This window comes from Astyanax mexicanus, chromosome 13 (assembly GCF_023375975.1).
Source record: "Astyanax mexicanus isolate ESR-SI-001 chromosome 13, AstMex3_surface, whole genome shotgun sequence".
NCBI lineage: Eukaryota > Metazoa > Chordata > Actinopteri > Characiformes > Acestrorhamphidae > Astyanax > Astyanax mexicanus.
This window is the reverse complement of record NC_064420.1, coordinates 52,657,501-52,682,114: the sequence shown is the minus strand read 5'-3', so window position 1 is coordinate 52,682,114 and position 24,614 is coordinate 52,657,501. Positions and strand designations below refer to the sequence as shown.

The 24,614-nt window shown below is 40.9% G+C and overlaps 1 protein-coding gene across 3 annotated transcripts in view; it reads right to left on the bottom strand.

Annotated features, from left to right (window-relative positions):
* Nucleotides 1-7,851: 7,851 nt before the first annotated feature.
* Nucleotides 7,852-24,614, bottom strand: part of samhd1 (SAM domain and HD domain 1) — a 25,283-nt gene continuing 8,520 nt past the window's right edge. Inside the window, exons 6-16 of one of the 3 annotated variants that reach the window (XM_049486387.1) lie at nt 24,267-24,337; nt 23,633-23,788; nt 23,004-23,104; nt 22,318-22,426; nt 21,412-21,503; nt 19,758-19,873; nt 19,530-19,669; nt 13,016-13,105; nt 12,789-12,893; nt 12,232-12,369; nt 7,852-10,408 (exon numbers count right to left, since the gene is read on the bottom strand). In XM_049486387.1, coding sequence (XP_049342344.1) covers nt 10,235-10,408; nt 12,232-12,369; nt 12,789-12,893; nt 13,016-13,105; nt 19,530-19,669; nt 19,758-19,873; nt 21,412-21,503; nt 22,318-22,426; nt 23,004-23,104; nt 23,633-23,788; nt 24,267-24,337 — 1,292 coding nt within the window. In that variant the 3' untranslated portion in view covers nt 7,852-10,234. The remainder of the gene's footprint in view (nt 10,409-12,231; nt 12,370-12,788; nt 12,894-13,015; nt 13,106-19,529; nt 19,670-19,757; nt 19,874-21,411; nt 21,504-22,317; nt 22,427-23,003; nt 23,105-23,632; nt 23,789-24,266; nt 24,338-24,614) is intronic. The other 2 variants (XM_049486388.1, XM_049486389.1) reach the window with 2 other exon arrangements.

Genomic DNA, 24,614 nt, shown 5'->3' with positions numbered 1-24,614 from the left:
CAGAAGTCAACGTAGGCCAAACTCCTTCCCCCGACAACCCAGAGGTGTGATATCGAAATATGTTGTCCAAATAGCACTTCTGGTGTTGTTTGTAAAGTTTCGTGTTACAGAAGTCAACGTAGGCCAAAATCCTTCACCCGACATCCGAGAGGTCTGAAATCGTAATATGTTGTCCGGATAGCACATTTGAGGTTGCATGTAAAGTTTCGTGCCACAAATGTCAACGTAGGCCAAACTCCTTCCCCCGACAACGCAGAGGTCTGAAATTGAAAAACGTTGTCCGGATAGCACATTTGAGGTTGCATGTAAAGTTTCGTGCCACAGAAGTCAATGTAGGCCAAACTCCTTCCCCCGACAACCCAGAGGTCTGAAATTGAAATACGTTGTCCGGATAGCACATTTGAGGTTGCATGTAAAGTTTCGTGCCACAGAAGTCAACGTAGGCCAAACTCCTTCCCCCGACATCCCAGAGGTATGAAATTGAAATACGTTGTCCAAATTGCACCTTTGGTGTTGCTTGTAAAGTGTCGTGCCACAGAAGTCAACGTAGGCCAAACTCCTTCCCCCGACAACCCAGAGGTGTGATATCGAAATATGTTGTCCAAATAGCACTTCTGGTGTTGTTTGTAAAGTTTCGTGTTACAGAAGTCAACGTAGGCCAAAATCCTTCACCCGACATCCGAGAGGTCTGAAATCGTAATATGTTGTCCGGATAGCACATATGAGGTCGCCTGCAAAGTTTCGTGCCACAAATGTCAACGTAGGCCAAACTCCTTCCCCCGACAACGCAGAGGTCTGAAATTGAAATATGTTGTCCGGATAGCACATTTGAGGTTGCATGTAAAGTTTCGTGCCACAGAAGTCAACGTAGGCCAAACTCCTTCCCCGGACAACCCAGAGGTCTGAAACTGAAATATGTTGTCCGGATAACACATTTGAGGTTGCCTTTAAAGTTTCGTACCACAAAAGTCAACGTAGGCCAAACTCCTTCCCCCTACAACCCAGAGGTCTGAAATCGAAATATGTTGTCCAGATAGCACCTCTAGGGTTGCCTGTAAAGTTTCGTGCCACAAATGTCAACGTAGGCCAAACTCCTTCCCCCGACAACCCAGAGGTCTGAAACTGAAATATGTTGTCCGGATAGCACATTTGAGGTTGCCTTTAAAGTTTCGTGCCACAAAAGTCAACGTAGGCCAAACTCCTTCCCCCTACAACCCAGAGGTCTGAAATCGAAATATGTTGTCCAGATAGCACCTCTAGGGTTGCTTGTAAAGTTTCGTGCCACAAATGTCAACGTAGGACAAACTCCTTCCCCCGACAACGCAGAGGTCTGAAATTGAAAAACGTTGTCCGGATAGCACATTTGAGGTTGTATGTAAAGTTTCGTGCCACAGAAGTCAATGTAGGCCAAACTCCTTCCCCCGACAACCCAGAGGTCTGAAATTGAAATATGTTGTCCGGATAGCACATTTGAGGTTGCATGTAAAGTTTCGTGCCACAAATGTCAACGTAGGCCAAACTCCTTCCCCCGACAACCCAGAGGTCTGAAATTGAAATATGTTGTCCGGATAGCACATTTGAGGTTGCATGTAAAGTTTCGTGCCATAGAAGTCAACGTAGGCCAAACTCCTTCACCCTACAACCCAGAGGTCTGACATCGAAATATGTTGTCCAGATAGCACCTCTAGGGTTGCCTGTAAAGTTTCGTGCCACAAATGTCAACGTAGGCCAAACTCCTTCCCCCGACAACCCAGAGGTCTGAAATTGAAAAACGTTGTCCGGATAGCACATTTGAGGTTGCCTGTAAAGTTTCGTGCCACAGAAGTCAACGTAGGCCAAACTCCTTTCCCTGACAACCCAGAGGTCTGAAATCGTAATATGTTGTCCAAATGGCAGTTCCGGTGTTGCCAGTAAAGTTTCGTGCCACAGAAGTCAAAGTAGGCCAAACTCCTTTCCCTGACCACCCAGAGGTCTGAAATCGAAATATGTTGTCCAAATGGCAGTTCTGGTGTTGCCAGTAAAGTTTCGTGCCACAGAAGTCAAAGTAGGCCAAACTCCTTTCCCTGACCACCCAGAGGTCTGAAATCGAAATATGTTGTCCAAATGGCAGTTTTGGTGTTGCCTGTAAAGTTTTGTGTTACTGAAGTCAACGTAGGCCAAACTCCTTCCGCTGACAACTCAGAGGTCTGAAATCGAAATATGTTGTCCAAATCACAGTTCTCGTGTTGCCTGTAAAGTTTTGTGTTACTGAAGTCAACGTAGGCCAAACTCCTTCCCCTGACAACCCAGAGGTCTGAAATCGAAATATGTTGTCCAAATGGCAGTTCTGGTGTTGCCAGTAAAGTTTCGTGCCACAGAAGTCAAAGTAGGCCAAACTCCTTTCCCTGACCACCCAGAGGTCTGAAATCGAAATATGTTGTCCAAATTACAGTTCTGGTGTTTTCTGTAAGGTTTCGTGAGACAGAAGTCAACGTAGGCCAAGCTCCTTCCCCTGACAACCCAGAGGTCTGAAATCGTAATATGTTGTCCAGATAGCACATTTGGGGTTGCCTGTAAAGTTTCGTGCCACAGAAGTCAACGTAGGCCAAACTCCTTCCCCTGACATCCCAGAGGTCTGAAATCATAGTTTTTTGTCTAGATAGCACATTTGGGGTTGCCTGTTAAGTTTCGTGCCACAGAAGTCAACGTAGGCTAAACTCCTTCCCCTGACAACCCAGAGGTCTGAAATCGAAATATGTTGTCCATATGGCATCTCTGGTGCTGTCTGTAAAGTTTCGTGTTACTGAAGTCAACGTAGGCCAAACTCCTTCCCCTGACAACCCAGAGGTCTGAAATCGTAATATATTGTCCGGATAGCACATTTGGGGTTGCCTGTAAAGTTTCGTGCCACAGAAGTCAACGTAGGCTAAACTCCTTCCCCAGATATCCCAGAGGTCTGAAACCATATTATGTTGTTCAAATCTCACCTCTGGTGTTGCCTGTAAAGTGTCGTCCCACAGAAGTCAACGTAGGCCAAACTCCTTCCCCTGACAACCCAGAGGTCTGAAATCGCAGCATGTTGTCCAACTGATCCGATGTCGTAGCCGTAGTATAGGAGGCACCCCCTGGGTAACCTGCCAAGTCTCGTGTCTCAGAAACCTCCGCAGGCCAAACTCCTTCCCCTGACCTCTCAGAGATCCGCCGGCGCAGACCTTGGTCCCAGAGGCATCCGTGGGGTCGCTTGTTGAGTTTCTTGTGACAAAACCCTCAGTAGACCAAACTCTATCCTTCGACCACCCAGAGATCCCCCGATGCAGAAACTTCCGCAGGCCAAACTCCATCCCTAGACCTAGATCAGTGAGGTGTATTGATCAGTGTGTGTATTAATCAGTGTGATGTATTGATCAATGTGATGTATTGATCAGTGTGTGTATTGATCAGTGTGTGTATTAATCAGTGTGATGTATTGATCAATGTGATTATTAATCAGTGTGATGTATTGATCAATGTGATTATTAATCAGTGTGATGTATTGATCAGTGTGTGTATTAATCAGTGTGATGTATTGATCAATGTGATGTATTGATCAGTGTGTGTATTGATCAGTGTGTGTATTAATCAGTGTGATGTATTGATCAATGTGATTATTAATCAGTGTGATGTATTGATCAGTGTGTGTATTAATCAGTGTGATGTATTGATCAATGTGATGTATTGATCAGTGTGTGTATTGATCAGTGTGATGTATTAATCAGTGTGATGTATTTATCAATGTGATTATTAATCAGTGTGATGTATTGATCAGTGTGTGTATTAATCAGTGTGATGTATTGATCAGTGTGTGTATTAATCAGTGTGATGTATTGATCAATGTGATGTATTGATCAGTGTGTGTATTGATCAGTGTGATGTATTGATCAGCGTGTGTATTAATCAATGTGGTTTGTTAATCAGTGTGTATTAACCAGTGTGATGTATTGAGCAGTATGATGTATTGATCAGTGTGTTTATTAATCAATGTGGTTTGTTAATCAGTGTGTATTAATCAGTGTGATGTATTGATCAGTGTTAAGTATTGATCAGTGTGGTATATTGATCAATGTGATGTATTGATCAATGTGATGTATTGATTAGTGTGGTATATTGATAAGTGTGATGTATTGATCAGTGTGGTGTATTGATCAGTGTGGTGTGTTAATCAGTTTGATGTACTGATCATTGTGGTGTATTGATTAGTGTGTGTATTAATCAGTGTTAATTATTGATCAGTGTGATGTATTGATCAGTGTGGTGTATTGATCAATGTTATGTATTGATTAGTGTGATGTATTGATCAGTGTGGTGTATTGATCAGTGTGGTGTATTGATCAGTGATATGTATTGATCAGTGTGGTGTATTGATCAGTGTGATGTATTAATCAGTAAGATGTACTGATCAGTGTGGTGTATTGATCAGTGAGATGTATTGATCAGTGTGGTGTATTGATCAGTGTGATGTATTAATCAGTAAGATGTACTGATCAGTGTGGTGTATTGATCAGTGTGGTGTATTGATCAGTGAGATGTATTGATCAGTGTGGTGTATTGATCATTGTGGTGTATTGATCATTGTGGTGTATTGATCAGTGTGATGTATTGATCAGTGTGGTGTATTGATCAGTGAGATGTATTGATCAGGGTGGTGTATTGATCAGTGTGGTGTATTGATCAGTGAGATGTATTGATCAGTGTGGTGTATTGATCAGTGTGATGTATTGATCAGTGTGGTGTATTGATCATTGTGGTGTATTGATCAGTGTGGTGTATTGATCAGTGAGATGTATTGATCAGTGAGATGTATTGATCAGTGTGGTGTATTGATCAGTGTGGTGTATTGATCAGTGAGATGTACTGATCAGTGAGATGTATTGATCAGTGTGGTGTATTGATCAGTGTGGTGTATTGATCAGTGAGATGTATTGATCAGTGTGGTGTATTGATCATTGTGGTGTATTGATCAGTGTGATGTATTGATCAGTGTGGTGTATTGATCAGTGAGATCTATTGATCAGTGTGGTGTATTGATCAGTGTGGTGTATTGATCAGTGAGATGTATTGATCAGTGTGGTGTATTGATCAGTGTGGTGTATTGATCAGTGAGATGTATTGATCAGTGTGGTGTATTGATCAGTGTGGTGTATTGATCAGTGTGGTGTATTGATCAGTGTGGTGTATTGATCAGTGTGGTGTATTGATCAGTGAGATGTATTGATCAGTGTGGTGTATTGATCAGTGAGATGTATTGATCAGTGTGGTGTATTGATCAGTGTGGTGTATTGATCATTGTGGTGTATTGATCAGTGTGGTGTATTGATCACTGTGGTGTATTGATCAGTGTGGTGTATTGATCAGTGTGGTGTATTGATCAGTGTGGTGTATTGATCACTGTGGTGTATTGATCAGTGTGGTGTATTGATCAGTGTGGTGTATTGATCAGTGAGATGTATTGATCAGTGTGGTGTATTGATCAGTGTGATGTATTGATCGCCTCCTTCCCCACCGCCTCTAGGCTGGTCCTGTTTGTGTTCTCAAGGCTCCTCCCGGTTTTTCATGTAGGACAGATGTATTAATAAATTTTATTCAACATTAAATATTTCAACTAACATGTTTGATTCTGTCATAATAGTAAAAATAAAATTACCTTCTAAAGTGATTTTGGACCATTCTTCAAATTCATTTTCATGAAAAATGACTCAAATTAACATTAAATTGTCTGGACTTATTGATTATTGATAATACTACCCTAACTGTAACATAAATGCCTAAATTACTTTAGATTAAAAAATAATTTAGTTTCTATAATATTAGTTATTTTTAAAATTAGTTTTAAACTCTACTTTCCTAGTGTATGACTTTTAATTCAGTCAAGAAATAATTGTAGCCATTTTAGAATCACTAAATGATGCTGTTTAGATTTATTTGGGATCACTACACTATATATATAACAGTGGTGATTGCTCTAAGACTGCAAGGGAAGCTCAGCTTCCCCTAAAATGTAAAAAATAAGTGATTAAATATATACTGTTGTGTGTACATGTCACTGATTAAATATGCGCTACACCGCGCTGAACTTAGTTCAGAATCAGCTTCTTATCACTGGTAACGCCGCGGCTTTCCTCTCACTCATTCCCGCAGCTTCACAGCGCTGCTTTAAACAGTGCACAGACTTCAATAGCGGAGCAAAGCGCGCGGCCAAACCAGACGAGTCATTGGATAAACGCTGGGCTTTGTCCCGCCCATCGGACGCTCAGCGTCTCTGGGGGTCTATGGGGCAGTGGGCTGGCCTCGGCCGGCCCGGACGCTCAGCTTCTGCATGATGATTGGATGATCTGTCTGAGGCGGAGTCCCTTTTTGATTGACAGTGAAATGAGCGAATCAGCGATCTTTTAGTGTAAAACACGGACACACTTCACACTAGCCTCGCGCCAGTGCAAGCTGCACATAATATCAGACAGTTTTAATGTTGTGGACGGATTTTGGTGAAGTCATTTGATAGTCCTTACCAAGAAAAACTTAAGAGTTAAACAGCAGCAGGGCAGATCAACTGCTCAGATTAATTTAGTGTAAAAGGTGGGAAAAGTAACAGGTATTTTCAGCTGTTCTGGTTTGATAAAGTGAGCTGGCTGACTGGAAGTGCTGTAACAAATAAAATGTACTGATGGCCATTCCTCTTGATGAAACTATCTCAGGACATAAATGAACAGGGGCCAGTAGTAAGTATTGTGTTATCATTAAACATAATTTAAATAATTTACATTAATAAAGGGATTATTCAAGGACAATTTTTATGTAATTGCTCAATGTAAAGAATGGGTACCTTTTTGTTGTGTAGTGAAAACTTGAAAATAATGCCTTTTGTTTACAAAAAAAACAAACAAAAAAAAACATCTCATGGAGAGTAGAATGTTTGTATAAATAAAACTACATATGTTAAGAAATTGAGCTTCCCCTCCATGAAAGACCAGCATCCGCCACTGATATATATATATACAGTGGTGTAAAAAGTGTTTGCCCCTTCCTGATTTTTTGCATGTTTTTCACACTTCAATCTTTCAGAACATCAAACCAATTTAAATATTAGTCAAAGACACACAAGTAAACACAAAATTACCCAAAATTACCACAAAATTACCACAAGAGCACAGCGACGACTCATCAAAGAGTTCACAAAAGACCCCACAACAACATCCAAAGAACTGCAGGCCTCACTTGCCTCAGTTAAGGTCAGAGTTCATGCCTCCACCATCAGAAAAAGACTGGGCAAAAATGGCCCAATGGCAGAGTTCCTAGACGAAAACCACCGCTGAGCAAAAAGAACATTAAAGCTCGTCTCAACATTATCCAAGTCCTAAGACTTTTAGGAAAACATTCTGTGGACAGATGAGACAAAAGTTGAACTCTTTGGAAGGTGTGTGTCCCTCAGTACATCTGGCGTAAAAGAAACACTGCATTCCAGAAAAAGGAACATTATACCAACAGTAAAACATGGTGGTGCTAGTGTGATGGTCTGGGGCTGTTTTGCTGCTTCAGGGCCTTGAAGACTTGCTGTGATAAACGGAACCTCAAGCTGAAAATTTCTCCACAGAGCTGTAAAAGACTCATTGCAAGTTATTGCAAACGCTTGGTTGCAGTTGTTGCTGTAAAATAGCATTATGCGTTTACCTGTGTTGACTAATATTTTAATTGCTTTGATGTTCTGAAAGATTTCAGTGTGATAAACATGCAGAAAATCAGGAAAACAATCACTTTTTCACACCACTGTATATATATATAATTGCAGTGATTTATATCAACATGTATTTTCTCATTAATAAAAAAAACAAGAATCAAAAATGGTAGCCAAAGTCTGCTTTATTCATAATCCACCGCATTAATAATCACCACCAACATCAACAAAATAAATAAACACTGCAAACCACTTCCTGTAACCTACAAAACAGTGCAAACTCTCGAAACCAACAGCAGCAGAGGGACAGGGCTTTTATTTTGGCAGGTTTCCCTCAGTAATTATATGATTCTGATACAATCGCTCATCCCTGCAGTAACAGACAGAAAAAACAACAATAAAGCAACAGAATAAAATAAAGAAAAACTCAAACAGGAGTATAGAATTATAAACACTCACATAAACAATTAAAATAATATAGAGATAAAATACAGAAGCTAATTTCTGCCAAATAATGATGTTCTTTAACAATTACAAAATGAACACAATAAAAACATTGACAGAAATTCATGCAATTATCAGAAAAATCTTGGTGTGAAAAGTAAGATGGAGTGAGAGAGAGCTCAGTGTGACGCTCGCTCGATCTAAATCCAGTCCTTAACCCTGTCCAAACCCAGTCCTTAACCCAGTCCTTAACCCAGTCCTTAACCCTGTCCAAACCCAGTCCTATACCCAGTCCTTAACCCAGTCCTTAACCCAGTCCTAAACCGTCCTTAACCCTGTCCAAACCCAGTCCTTAACCCAGTCCTTAACCCAGTCCTTAACCCTGTCCAAACCCAGTCCTTAACCCAGCCCTTAACCCTGTCCAAACCCAGTCCTATACCCAGTCCTTAACCCAGTCCTAAACCCAGTCCTATACCCAGTCCTAAACCCAGTCCTTAACCCAGTCCTTAACCCAGTCCTAAACCCAGTCCTAAACCGTCCTTAACCCTGTCCAAACCCAGTCCTTAACCCAGCCCTTAACCCAGTCCTAAACCCAGTCCTAAACCCAGTCCTTAACCCAGTCCTAAACCCAGTCCTAAACCCAGTCCTAAACCCAGTCCTTAACCCAGTCCTTAACCCAGTCCTAAACCCAGTCCTATACCCAGTCCTAAACCCAGTCCTAAACCGTCCTTAACCCTGTCCAAACCCAGTCCTTAACCCAGCCCTTAACCCAGTCCTAAACCCAGTCCTAAACCCAGTCCTTAACCCAGTCCTAAACCCAGTCCTAAACCCAGTCTTAACCCAGTCCTTAACCCTGTCTTAACACAGTCCTTAACCCAGTCCTAAACCCAGTCCTAAACCCAGTCCAAACCCAGTCCTAAACCCAGTCTTAACAGTCCTTAACCCAGTCCTAAACCCAGTCCTAAACCCAGTCTTAACACAGTCCAAACCCAGTCCTAAACCCAGTCCTTAACCCTGTCCTAACACAGTCCTTAACCCAGTCCTAAACACAGTCCAAACCCAGTCCTAAACCCAGTCCTAAACCCAGTCCTAAACGCAGTCCTAAACCCAGTCCAAACCTAAACTCTGCAGTGCTGAGAATAACCTCCCACCCAAATAATAATAATAATAATAATAATAATAATAATAATAATAATAATAATAATACAGCTGTAACTCTGTGGTGGTTTTCTATGCTGTGGGTTCTGAGTTTTGAAGAACTGGTGAAAATCAGGAGGAAAATAATAAAATATACAGAGAAACACAAACACAGTCCGGAATTATTATATTATACAAATACAGAGTGAAATATAAGATCAGTGGAGCTGAAAACATGATGGATGACAGGTGTAGAAATAAGAAGGTGGTTGTAATGAAGTGGCTGGTTGGAGTTTTTCTGTTTGAGTAAAATAAGAATTTCTTTTAAAAAATTCTGCACATTTTATGCAATTTCTGTTTATTTACAGAATTTAACAGAGAAAATTAAACATATGACAGATTTTGCACATTTAATATTTTAGCGTTTGTTTAGCTGTTAAACTGAATAAATAAACAGCAGTTTTGTATTAAACTGTGCAGAAGTGTGTCTGTAGAGAAAGTGAATTCACTGTGAATACTGTATAAAAAAAAAAAGAAAATGAAATAAAGATATGTATAACTGCAGCACCGACACATTTACTCCATGAGAAACATGATCAGATTGGTAATATTCCCAAATTAAACACACAACAATCTGAAACTGAAAATAAATAAAGATTTCAGATAAAAAGCTAAAGTATTTAAAATAAAAGGTGGATTTTAATCTCTATGTGCTGCAGCCGGAGGTCAGTTATTAAACCCTGCAGACTGTTCACTACAGACAGAAAAACACAGTAAATACAGTTAAATCAGCTCATTTAGAGTTAATTTAACACTGAATGTTGAATTTAATCCTGGTGTATTTAATGTGTGATTCGGGATGTGTTTACGGTAAAGGCAGCATTTTCTAACACTGGTAATAAACAGCACTACTGCCCTCCGGTGGTGGAGGCGCAGAATGCAGACTGGCTCAGTAGGGGGCGCTGTGGTTTAGCGCTGCTTGTCTCTCTGAGCGTTAAACAGATTGGTTTTTACACTCTGTCCCCCGTTGACTGGCGCCCGGCTGCCGCTCGCTCGGTGACGCTCACAGTCGTCGCTGTCGTCGTCGTCGCTCTGCCAGTCGCGCTTTAACGGGGTGAGTTCTGGTGCTGTGACATCACCATCCTGAAAACAAGAAAAAAAAAAAAAAACATTCACTTAACCTCACAAGATAACACCTCACAACTTACACAGCTGTGGGTGTAGCCCAGCAATTAGTCCCCTGAGGTAGGACCTATTGATTTATTTATACATTGCAGTCCCATGACTTTTGACACATATTCATAATAATAACAATAATAATAATATCATTAATAATAATGACAATAATAAATTATTATTACAAATTATAATTATTATTTTATCATCAGTGTCGGTAAACCTGCTTCTCTTTATAGAGACGCCGCCGAGTCTATAAATAAAAATGCTGCCGTTTTATTGAACTCTATATGTTTAATATCAGAAATAAACTTTATTATTTAATCTGGTGTGAGAGCGTGTGTAGTGTGTGTTTGTGTGTAGTGTGTGTAGTGTGTGTTTGTGTGTTTTGTAGTGTGAGTGTGTTTGTGTTTGTGTGTGTGTGTGTAGTGTGTTTGTGTGTGTTTGTGTGTTTGTGTGTGTTTGTGTGTGTTTGTGTGTTTTGTAGTGTGAGTGTGTTTGTGTGTGTGTGTGTAGTGTGTTTGTGTGTGTTTGTGTGTTTGTGTGTGTTTGTGTGTAGTGTGTGTTTGTGTGTAGTGTGTATTTGTGTGTGTATTACTGTGTGTGTAGTGTGTGTTTGTAAGTGTGTGTGTAAGTGTGTGTGTGAGTTTGTGCGTGAGTTTGTGTAGTGTGTGTTAGTGTGTGTGTTTGTGTGTGTGTAGTGTGTGTTTGTGTAGTGTGTGTTTGTGTGTGTGTTAGTGAGTGTGTGTGTGTGAGTTTGTAAGTGTGTGTGTGAGTTTGTGTGTGCTCTTGTATTCATGTCTTCATGGGGACACAATCTTGTTTACACAGCAACCTCACGGGGACGCCAGCGTGTGTGAGTTTGTGTGTGTGTGTAGTGTGTATGTTTGTAAGTGTGTGTGAGTTTGTGTGTGTATTAATATGTGTGTGTTAGTAATTATGCGTGTTTGTAAGTGTGTATGTGAGTTTGGGTGTGAGTGTGCATGTGTGAGTTTGTGTGTGTGTGAGTTTGTGTGTGTGTTAGTGAGTGTGTGTGTGTTAATATGTGCTAGTGAGTGTGTGTGTGAGTTTGTGTGTGTGTATGTGTGTGTGTGTTAATGTGTGTTAGTGAGTGTGTGTGTTAGTGTGTGATTAATTGTAGTACTCGTTGCCGTTGGTAACGAGAGAGATCAGAGGCATGATGGGGGATGTTGAGCGAGGGTGTGTCCTGTTTTACCAGGCGAGTAGTGCGCACTCCTCCCTAATCACTAAGTAGTGAGGCTCCGAGTGGTTCAGCAGTCTAAGACGCTGCCACTATAATTGGGAGATCACCATATTAAATCCCGGTCATGCAGCTTGCCATCAGCTGCCGGAGCCCCGAGAGAGCACAGTTGGTCTTGCTCTCTCTGGGTGGGTACAGTACAGTAGATGGCGCTCTCTCTTTCCCCTCATCACTCCTAGGGTGATGTGGAACAGCACAAGACTGCGTCTGTGAGCTGATGTATCAGAACCAAGCCGCTGCGCTTTCCTCCGAGCGTTAGCGCTGTGATGCTACTTGGCAATGCTACATCAGCAAAAAGAGGCGGAGTCTGACTTCACATGTATCGGAGGAGGCGTGTGCTAGTCTGCTAAGGCGTGTGATAGGGGGAGTCCTAATGAGGGGGTTGGATAAATGGCTGTGTAAAATGGGGATAAAATGGGAAAAGGTTAGAAGCAAAATAATAAATAATCACTAAGTAGTGATATAGAACACGATTTCAGACGCAGCCCTGTCCCGCCCAGTGTGTCTGAGAGCAGGAAGTGGGCGGTACCTGAGGTTTGGAGAAGTTCCTGGTGATGCACCACTGAACAAAATACTTCTTCGCCGCTTCCAGACTCTTTTCATCCGTCTGCTTACAGTAAACCCGGATCAGCTGCTCCGCAAAACGCTCCGGCAGCAGCTTAGAGACCTGCAGAACACCCGGCACAAACACGTTACCTCCTGCCACTGACCTCACCACCTGCCATTGGCTCTATACCACCTCATAACCTGACACTGACAACCTCATCACCTGCCACTAATTTTATACCACCTCACGACCTGCCACTGACTCTATACTACGTCACTACCTGCCACTGATAACCTCAGCACCTGCCACTGACTCTATACCACGTCAAGACCTGCCACTGATAACCTCATGACCTGCCACAGCTACCATATAAAATCATAACATCACAACCTGCCACTGACAGCATAACCCAACTGGTTAGATAGGTGGGTGTGGTTTGCAGAGGGAGGGCTTAAAGGTGGGTGTGGTCTGGAGAGGGAGAGCTGATAAGTGGGTGTGGGTTTGGAGGGGTAGTGGGCGGAGCTTGTGTGAGGTAGTACCTGGTTCTTGCGGATTCGGATGGCTTTGTTCGGGTCGTTCTTGCAGTAAAAGTGAACGTTATTAATCGGGTTCTTCTCCTTCATTCCGTAATCCATATAAATCACCTGCAACATAAACCCTCATTAGCATATTTATTTTATTTTACACATTAACCCAAACTCACACAAACTGGGATTAATCTGAGATTAATCTGAGATCAATCTGAGATTAATCTGAAAGTTCTTACACTGATAACAAAATCCTCAGCTTTCAGATCCACTTCGGTTCCTCTGGGTTTAGAGGCGGCGATCTCACCGGACCAGGCCAGCAGCATCTCCTGCAGCACAACCAATCACAATCACTCCATTAATAATTTATAATCAATTTATTTATGAACTAATCAATTTACCTGCATCCATAGAAAAAGCAATAAATCGATAAAGTTGCATCTAAATCAATCGAATCGCAAAATCTAATCAATAAATTGTATCACTAACCTAATCACTAATCTTTATTTTTTTTATTTTATTTCAATTTTTAATCCCAATTTTCTCCCCAATTCACACGGCCAATTACGCCCTCCGACACAGGAGTTCAGCAGCTAAAAACCTTGGAGTTATCATAGATTCAGATCTAGCATTCGATAAACACATATCTAATGTTACTAGAACAGCTTTTCTACACCTCCGTAATATTGCCAAGCTAAGAAATGCCCTATCACTGCATGACGCAGAAAAATTAGTACATGCCTTTATTACCTCAAGGCTAGATTATTGTAATGCGCTACTGTCTGGATGTTCCGGCAGTAACTTAAATAAACTTCAGCTAGTTCAAAATGCTGCAGCCAGGGTCCTTACTAAAACTAGAACATTCACTAAAACTAGAACATTCACTAAAACTAGAACATTTACTAAAACTAGAACATTCACTAAAACTAGAACATTCACTAAAACTAGAACATTCACTAAAACTAGAACATTCACTAAAACGTTTACTAAAACTAGAACATTTACTAAAACTAGAACATTCACTAAAACTAGAACATTCACTAAAACGTTTACTAAAACTAGAACATTTACTAAAACTAGAACATTTACTAAAACTAGAACATTTACTAAAACTAGAACATTTACTAAAACTAGAACATTCACTAAACATAGAACATTTACTAAAAACTAGAACATTTACTAAAACTAGAACATTCACTAAACATAGAACATTTACTAAAAACTAGAACATTCACTAAAACTAGAACATTCACTAAAACGTTTACTAAAACTAGAACATTTACTAAAACTAGAACATTTACTAAAACTAGAACATTCACTAAAACTAGAACATTCACTAAACCTAGAACATTCACTAAACCTAGAACATTTACTAAAACCAGAACATTTACTAAAACTAGAACATTCACTAAAACTAGAACATTCACTAAAACTAGAACATTCACTAAAACTAGAACATTCACTAAAACTAGAACATTCACTAAAACATTCACTAAAACTAGAACATTTACTAAAACTAGAACATTCACTAAAACTAGAACATTCACTAAAACTAGAACATTCACTAAACCTAGAACATTCACTAAACCTAGAACATTTACTAAAACCAGAACATTTACTAAAACTAGAACATTCACTAAAACTAGAACATTCACTAAAACTAGAACATTCACTAAAACTAGAACATTTACTAAAACTAGAACATTTACTAAAACTTGAACATTCACTAAAACTAGAACATTTACTAAAACTAGAACATTCACTAAAACTAGAACATTTACTAAAACTAGAACATTCACTAAAACTAGAACATTCACTAAAACTAGAACATTTACTAAAACTAGAACATTCACTAAAACTAGAACATTTACTAAAACTAGAACATTTACTAAAACTAGAACATTTACTAAAACTAGAACATTTACTAAAACTAGAACACTTACTAAAACTAGAACACTTACTAAAACTAGAACATTCACTAAAACTAGAACATTTACTAAAACTAGAACATTTACTAAAACCAGAACATTTACTAAAACTAGAACATTTACTAAAACTAGAACAGTTACTAAAACTAGAACACTTACTAAAACTAGAACACTTACTAAAACTAGAACATTCACTAAAACTAGAACATTTACTAAAACTAGAACATTCACTAAAACTAGAACATTCACTAAAACTAGAACATTCACTAAAACTAGAACATTCACTACAACTAGAACATTCACTACAACTAGAACATTCACTAAAACTAGAACATTCACTAAAACTAGAACATTCACTAAAACTAGAACATTCACTAAAACATTTACTAACACTAGAACATTTACTAAAACTAGAACATTAACTAAAACTAGAACATTCACTAAAACTAGAACATTTACTAAAACTAGAACATTCACTAAAACTAGAACATTCACTAAAACTAGAACATTCACTAAAACGTTTACTAAAACTAGAACATTTACTAAAACTAGAACATTCACTAAAACTAGAACATTTACTAAAACTAGAACATTCACTAAAACTAGAACATTCACTAAAACTAGAACATTCACTAAAACGTTTACTAAAACTAGAACATTTACTAAAACTAGACCATTCACTAAAACTAGTTAGTGTGTAGTTAGTGTGTGTAGTGTGTGTGTAGTTAGTGTGTTTGTGTAGTGTGTGTGTGTGTAGTTAGTGTGTGTAGTGTGTGTATGTAGTTAGTGTGAGTGTAGTGTGTGTGTGTGTAGTTAGTATGTGTGTGTAGTAAGTGTGTGTGCAGTGTGTGTAGTTAGTGTGTGTGTAGTATGTGTGTAGTTAGTGTGTGTAGTGTGTGTATGTAGTTAGTGTGTGTGTGTGTATGTAGTTAGTGTGAGTGTAGTGTGTGTGTGTAGTTAGTGTGTGTGTGTAGTGTGTGTGTAGTTAGTATGTGTGTAGTATGTGTGTAGTTAGTGTGTGTGTAGTGTGTGTAGTTAGTGTGTGTGTAGTTAGTGTGTGTGTGTGTGTGGTGTGCGTGTGGTGTGCGTGTAGTGTGTGTAGTTAGTGTGTGTATAGTTAGTGTGTGTGTAGTGTGTAGTTAGTGTGAGTGTGTAGTAAGTGTGTGTGTAGTTAGTGTGTGTGTGGTTAGTGTGTGTGTAGTTAGTGTGTGTATAGTGTGTGTGTGTAGTTAGTGTGTAGTGTGTGTGTAGTTAGTGTGTAGTGTGTGTGTGTGTAGTTAGTGTGTGTAGGGTGTGTAGTTAGTGTGTAGTTAGTGTGTAGTGTGTGTGTGTGTGTGTGTGTGTGGAGTGTGTAGTGTGTGTGTAGAGTGTGTAGTTAGTGTGTGTGTAGGGTGTGTAGTTAGTTTGTAGTGTGTGTGTGTAGTGTGTGTAGTTAGTGTGTGTGTGTAGGGTGTGTAGTTAGTGTGTAGTGTGTAGAGTGTGTAGTGTGTGTGTAGTGTGTGTAGTTAGTGTGTGTGTTTAGGGTGTGTAGTTAGTGTGTAGTGTGTAGAGTGTGTAGTGTGTGTGTAGTGTGTGTAGTTAGTGTGTGTGTTTAGGGTGTGTAGTTAGTGTGTGTGTGTAGGGTGTGTAGAGTGTGTGTAGTTAGTGTGTGTGTGTAGGGTGTGTAGTTAGTGTTTAGTGTGTGTGTAGAGTGTGTGTAGTGTGTGTGTGTGGAGTCTGTAGTGTGTGTAGAGTGTGTGTAGTTAGTGTGTGTGTTTAGGGTGTGTAGAGTGTGTGTGTGTAGGGTGTGTAGAGTGTGTAGTGTGTGTGTGTAGTGTGTGTAGTTAGTGTGTGTGTGTGTAGTTAGTATGTGTGTAGTTAGTGTGTGTGTAGTAAGTGTGTGTGCAGTGTGTGTAGTTAGTGTGTGTGTAGTATGTGTGTAGTTAGTGTGTGTGTGTAGTAAGTGTGTGTGTAGTGTGTGTATGTAGTTAGTGTGAGTGTAGTGTGTGTGTAGTTAGTATGTGTGTAGTATGTGTGTAGTTAGTGTGTGTGTGTAGTAAGTGTGTGTAGTTAGTGTGTGTGTAGTTAGTGTGTGTGTGTGTGGTGTGCGTGTAGTGTGTGTAGTTAGTGTGTGTGTAATTAGTGTGTGTATAGTTAGTGTGTGTGTAGTGTGTAGTGTGTGTGTGTAGTTAGTGTGTGTAGTAAGTGTGTGTGTGGTGTGCGTGTAGTGTGTGTAGTTAGTGTGTGTGTAATTAGTGTGTGTGTAGTGTGTGTGTAGTTAGTGTGTGTGTAGTGTGTGTGTAGTAAGTGTGTGTATAGTTAGTGTGTGTGTAGTGTGTGTGTAGTAAGTGTGTGTGTAGTTAGTGTGTGTAGTTAGTGTGTGTATAGTGTGTGTGTGTGTGTGTAGTTAGTGTGTAGTTAGTGTGTAGTGTGTGTGTGTGTGTAGTTAGTGTGTGTAGGGTGTGTAGTTAGTGTGTAGTGTGTGTAGTGTGTGTGTAGTTAGTGTGTGTGTGTGTAGGGTGTGTAGTTAGTGTGTAGTGTGTGTGTGTGTGTGTGTGGAGTGTGTAGTGTGTGTGTAGAGTGTGTAGTTAGTGTGTGTGTAGGGTGTGTAGTTAGTTTGTAGTGTGTGTGTGTGTGTAGTTAGTGTGTGTGTGTGTAGGGTGTGTAGTGTGTGTGTGTGTTTAGGGTGTGTAGTTAGTGTGTGTGTGTGTGTAGGGTGTGTAGAGTGTGTGTGTAGTGTGTGTAGTTAGTGTGTGTGTGTGTGTAGGGTGTGTAGTTAGTGTGTAGTGTGTGTGTGTGTAGAGTGTGTAGTGTGTGTGTAGAGTGTGTGTGTGGAGTGTGTAGTGTGTGTAGAGTGTGTAGTGTGTGTAGTTAGTGTGTGTGTTTAGGGTGTGTAGAGTGTGTAGTGTGTGTGTAGAGTGTGTGGAGTGTGTGTGTAGAGTGTGTAGAGTGTGTAGTGTAGAGTGTGTAGTGTGTGTGGAGTGTGTAGTGTGTGTAGTGTGTGTGTGTAGTGTGTAGAGTGTGTAGTGTGTGTGTGGAGTGTGTAGAGTGTAGAGTGTGTAGTGTGTGTAGAGTGTGTAGTGTGTGTGGAGTGTGTAGTATGTAGAGTGTGTAGTGTGTGTGTAGAGTGTGTAGTGTGTGTGTGTAGTGTGTGTGTAGAGTGTGTAGTGTGTGTGTGTAGTGTGTGTGTGTGTGTGTAGAGTGTGTAGTTAGTGTGTGTGTGTGTGTAGAGTGTGTAGTGTGTGTGTGGAGTGTGTGTGTAGAGTGTGTAGTGTGTGTGTAGAGTGTGTGGAGTGTGTAGTGTGTGTGTGTGTGTAGAGTGTGTAGTGTGTGTGTAGAGTGTGTAGTGTGTGTGTAGGGTGTGTAGTTAGTGTGTGTGTGTGTGTAGGGTGTGTAGTTAGTGTGTGTGTGTGTGTAGTTAGTGTGTGTGTGTGTGTAGTTAGTGTGTGTGTGTGTGTAGGGTGTGTAGTTAGTGTGTGTGTGTGTGGAGTGTGTGTAGAGTGTGTGTGTAGTGTGTGTAGTTAGTGTGTGTGTGTGTGTAGGGTGTGTAGTTAGTGTGTGTGTGTGTGGAGTGTGTGTAGAGTGTGTGTGTGTAGAGTGTGTGGAGTGTGTAGAGTGTGTGTGTGTAGAGTGTGTGTGTGTGTAGGGTGTGTAGTTAGTGTGTGTGTGTGTAGGGTGTGTAGTTAGTGTGTGTGTGGAGTGTGTAGTGTGTAGAGTGTGTAGTGTGTAGAGTGTGTAGTGTGTGTGTAGAGTGTGTAGTGTGTGTGGAGTGTGTAGAGTGTGTGTGTGTAGTGTGTGTGTGTGTAGTTAGTGTGTGTGTGTGTGTGTAGGGTGTGTAGTTAGTGTGTGTGTGTGTAGGGTGTGTAGTTAGTGTGTGTGTGTGTAGGGTGTGTAGTTAGTGTGTGTGTGTGTGTAGGGTGTGTAGTTAGTGTGTGTGTGTGTAGGGTGTGTAGTTAGTGTGTGTGTGTGTGTAGGGTGTGTGTAGGGTGTGTAGTTAGTGTGTGTGTGTGTGTAGGGTGTGTAGTTAGTGTGTGTGTGTGTAGGGTGTGTAGTTAGTGTGTGTGTGTGTGTAGGGTGTGTAGTTAGTGTGTGTGTAGGGTGTGTAGTTAGTGTGTGTGTAGGGTGTGTAGTTAGTGTGTGTGTAGGGTGTGTAGTGTGTGTATGGAGTGTGTAGTGTGTGTGTAGTGTGTAGTGTGTGTGTGGAGTGTGTAGTGTGTGTGTGTAGGGTGTGTAGTTAGTGTGTGTGTAGTGTGTGTGTGTGTGTAGGGTGTGTAGTTAGTGTGTGTGTAGAGTGTGTAGTGTGTAGTGTGTGTGTGTGTGTAGGGTGTGTAGTTAGTGTGTGTGTGTGTGTAGGGTGTGTAGTTAGTGTGTAGTGTGTGTGTGGAGTGTGTAGTGTGTGTGTAGAGTGTGTAGTGTGTGTGTGTGTGTGGAGTGTGTAGTGTGTGTGTAGAGTGTGTAGTGTGTGTGTGTGTGTGTGGAGTGTGTAGTGTGTGTGTAGAGTGTGTAGTGTGTGTAGTGTGTGTGTGTGTGTGTGTAGAGTGTGTGTGTGTGTGTGTGTGTTCTTCACTCTTCACTGCTGATTAGATTTAAATGTATAGAATCTCTAACTATTTTCATTAGTGGCGCTGCTGCTGCACCTGAATATATAATATATCATTTTATTGATATAAAATCACATTTAAAAATCTGATCAGTGAATTATTTTTAACATTAAAAATACATACATTTAGAAACATTTACATTTACAATTAACTCAGTAATCAGTAACCAATTACTACAACACTAAATATCTCCACTGAAGCCCCGCCTCCTCTGTGCGTGTGGGCGGGGCTTGGGATTTTCTCACCTGTGAAACGTTAAGGTGGGACTCGGGCGTGGTCTGACCTACACACTTATAGAGCCGCCGGCAGACGATGTTCTGCAGGATCCTCTGAGCCTCTGATAGGTTCGGATCAGACGAGTACAGGATCTGCTCAAACACGTGATCTAAAGGGGGCGGAGTCACAGTCATCAAATCAAAGCGAGGTTAGGTGTTTCTATTAAAGTGGCCAGTGAGTGAAAGTAATTAGCATACCAGTGAGTTTGGTGTACGCCTCCATGTCCTCGATCGCCTGAGAAATCCGGAACATCTTCCCTGAAGATCCACCAATCAAAACGTACGGATCAGCTTTTACCAACGCTTCTGTTATCCTGTAACACACACACACACACACACACACACACACACACACACACACACACACACACACACACACAACACACACAATACACACACACACACACACAATACACACACACACACAATACACACACACACACAATACACACACAACACACACAACACACACACACACACACAATACACACACACACACAATACACACACACACACAATACACACACAACACACACAACACACACAACACACACAATACACACACACACACACACAATACACACACACACACAATACACACACACACAATACACACACACACACACAATACACACACACACACAATACACACACACACAACACACACAACACACACACACACACAATACACACACACACAATACACACACAACACACACAATACACACACACACACACACACAATACACACACAACACACACACACACACAATACACACACACAACACACACACACAATACACACACACAATACACACACACACACACACAATACACACACAACACACAATACACACAATACACACACACACACACACACAATACACACACAACACACACAATACACACACAACACACACAATACACACAATACACACACAACACACACAATACACACACAACACACACAATACACACACACACACAATACACACACAACACACACAATACACACACAACACACACAATACACACACACACACAATATCATTTCCGGTATTTAGCAGATGCTCTTCTACAGCAGAGCTTCTCTGTTTACTGTAAAATATTCAGATCTGGTTTATTGAGACTCAGATCAAGAGAAACAAAAGCTTGATAATGTTCAGAGTTTTATATTTAAGATTAAAAGTGAAAAGAAGAGTCTTTAGTCTTCAGTCTTCAGTCAGAGTTTGTAGACGGCGAGCGACTCTCAGTGGAAGCTCTGTTCTGCAGCTCAGAGAAGAGTCGGGATGTTTGTTTTGTGTCGGTGATTCTGAGGGATGGAGGTTCTCCAGATCCAGATCTGGTTCTGATCATCAGGTATGAAGCAGCTGATCTGGTTCTGATCATCAGGTATGAAGCAGCTGATCTGGTTCTGATCATCAGGTATGAAGCAGCTGATCTGGTTCTGATCATCAGGTATGAAGCAGCTGATCTGGTTCTGATCATCAGGTATGAAGCAGCTGATCTGGTTCTGATCATCAGGTATGAAGCAGCTGATCTGGTTCTGATCATCAGGTATGAAGCAGCTGATCTGGTTCTGGTTTTGTAGAACAGAGTCAGGGTTCGGAATTTGATGCGGCAGCAGGAAGTAAAGGAGTCACATGACTGAACTTCAGAAGACTGAAGACTAAAGAGTCGAGCGGCTGATTCTAAACTAGTTTCAGATTCTGGAGAATCAGAGTGAAAAAAAACACACACACTGTACACACACACACACACACACACACTGTACACACACACACACACCGTACACAACAAATAACGGTGTGTGTTTTTGTTTAAGGGTGTGTGTTGTGTGGGCGGTACTCACATGACCTCGGTGATGTTTCCCACTTTGTGCTGGTACGCCCGGCGGTGGAGGCAATTCCTCGTATGAAACATGTCGTATAAATTTCCCACTTCCTGTAAAAACAGTTCAGTCATCAGAACTGTAATCAGAGCTGCACAGATTATTGATTATCAATTAATTCACTCTTGTTATTTTCCTTCTTTAGTCACTGAGTTTTTGGAGACATGCTGAGGCTTTTTATACTTTATTCTTATTTTAGTTTTTATTTCTATTTTTACTGTTATTCTTGTAAATGTTTTTTTAATTTGACGTCTGTGTATTTTCTAGTTTGTAAAGCACTTTGAATGACCGTTGTGTCTGAAATGTGCTATATAATAAACTTGCCTTTTAAGCTGTGTAGCAGCTGAGGTTTAACTGAACCAGCTCTACTAGCTTCCATGCTGCAGCACCGATCGCTGTAGTGTAGTGTGGGGGCTGTAACCTCGGGGGCGGAGTTAGTGTTGGGGAAGAGCAGCAGGCGGAGACAAAGGACAAAACCCGGGACGGAGTGCACACTTAAAATAGGAACGTACTGCTGAAGCCCTGCTGACAAGAGCTGCCAGTTCTTTCACTCAACATGTTTCCTTAATATCTGATGATACATCCTGATCATTTGATCATTTACTACTGAAAATTACTTACAAGCAGCACAAGCAACTGTACTCTCTCTCTCAGACTCCGGCTGCTGATGCAGAAGCAGCACAATGACCTACTGTACTCTCTCTCTCTCTCTCTGACTCCGGCTGCTGATGTACTCAGCTCAAAACTACATGACTGAGCAGATAAATGAAAAACAAGACTAAAACTCAGCATAGAGTATTAGGAACTCAAACTGGATCAAACTGAAGATACATTTTTATTTTAATCTATAAAATAAGTCATATTTACCTTATCTCTGGTGCAGATGTGCTTCTGCCCTTTCACCTCACAGACTCTGGCGAACTTCAGGAACCGGCGGTAGTCGAAGTTGTTCTGGATGCCGAGGTGATAACAGTCTCTGTTCATCACCAAAACAAAAACCATTAAAAACACAGAACCCCTGAGATACAATATCTCATCATTTCACCATTTATCACATGATAAAACACCCTATAAGAGTATAATTAGCCGTGGTTCACTTAGAGCTGTTTAAACCCAGACACTAGAGAGCAGTGTTGTTGTAAAAAGCAATAAAACTAAATTTAAAGTTGATCAGATCCCACGATTCTGATTGGATGAAAGTTTTGTTGTAAGTCAGGTGAACACAATCTGGTCGAATTCAACAGAATTTCGTGATCAGACAGAAGTTTAGCTTCACGGTGTGTTTTTGGTCGTGCAGAGTGAGAGGGGATCCGAGTGTGTGTGTGTGTGTGTGTGTGTGTGTGTGTGTATATAGTGTGTGTGTCTCTGTCTCCGAGTAACGGCCCTAACGAGCTGCAAATGATCTGAAATGTACCTTTACTGTTTTAATTTATCATAAATAATAAGAATTACTGTATCTGTGAGTTTCTGAATAATTAATTCTTCTCTAATTTAAAATAAATCCCATTTTATTTCTGAAATATAAAAGTATGAAAACAGCAGGACAGACTTGCCTGGCGAAATAATCCCACTTGTCCACATCGATTCCGTTTTTTTTATTCGCTACGATCTCGTACAGATACGACTTCTCCTCCGCTCTGCCTTTATATGGCCACTATAACGGAAACGCGGAAAAAGGCGTTAACAAAACTCTGCCCCCAGTTCTGATAAGCTGCTGATTAACAGTGAAGTAAAATTCAATCAGATTATAATCAGATATTTAGATTTATTAAGTTTAGTACTGACTTTATTATATATATACAGACTTTATACAATTGTATATCTTACAATTCTGACCAATCAGGTGGAGAGTTAGGGATGAGGTGGGAATAAATTGAGGGTGAAGTGGTGATTAAGTGATTCAGGGGTTAATTAGTCAGTGATTCAGTGGTTAAATGATTCAGTGGTTAAACGATTCAGTGATTCAGGGGTTAAATGATTCAGTGGTTAATTGATTCAGTGGTTAAATGATTCAGTGATTCAGGGGTTAAATGATTCAGTGGTTAAATGATTCAGTGGTTAAATGATTCAGTGGTTAAATGATTCAGTGATTCAGGGGTTAAATGATTCAGTGGTTAAATGATTCAGGGGTTAAATGATTCAGTGATTCAGGGGTTAAATGATGATAATCTCGGGTCAGTACCGAGCTGCCCGAGGTCAGGCTCTCCAGCGGTCCGGCGATTTGCTCCTTAATGAAGATCAGATCCTCCGGCAGAACCAGGCCGTATCTCACCATCACCGACTCCAGACCATTCACCTGAACCAGGTGATCAAACATCTGTACAGACGCACTCTCATGCTGCACACACACACACACACACACACACACGCACGCACGCACACACGCACGCACGCGCGCGCACACACACACACACACGCACACACACGCGCGCACGCACACACGCACACACACGCGCGCACGCACACACACACACAGACACGCACACAGACACGCACACACACATGCACACGCACGCGCACACACGCACACACACGCACGCAGACAGACAGACACGCGCACACACACAGGCACACACACGCGCGCACACACACACACACACAGACACGCACACAGACACGCACACACACATGCACACGCACGCGCACACACGCACACACAGATCAGATTATTTAAATCACTCTGTAAATTAGTGCTTATAATTAGTGGTATAACTGTGTTATGATTATTATTAAAGTAATTATGATTATAAATAAAGTAATTATGATTATTATTATAGTAATTATGATTATTATTCTTATTGTTATTTAGTTCTTACCTTCCATTTGATCTCGGGTCGGACGGCTGGTATAAACATCCCATCAAACATGTGAGAAAACGGACCGTGTCCTGCAGATCAAACAGTTCACACTAGCACACTAATTCACTCTCACTCGCGCTCTCACTCGCGCTCTCACTCGCGCTCTCACTCGCGCTCTCACTCGCGCTCTCACTCTCCAAGTGTTTGCAAATGAGTTTGCCAGTGAGAGAGTGTGTGAATGAGTGAGTGTGAATAAGCATGTGAGTGATAGTGAATGTTTAAGTGTGAGAGTGAGTGTGTGAATGATTGTGCAACTGAGTTTAAGAGTGAGTAAGTGTGCCAGTGAGAGAGTGAGTGAGTAAGCAA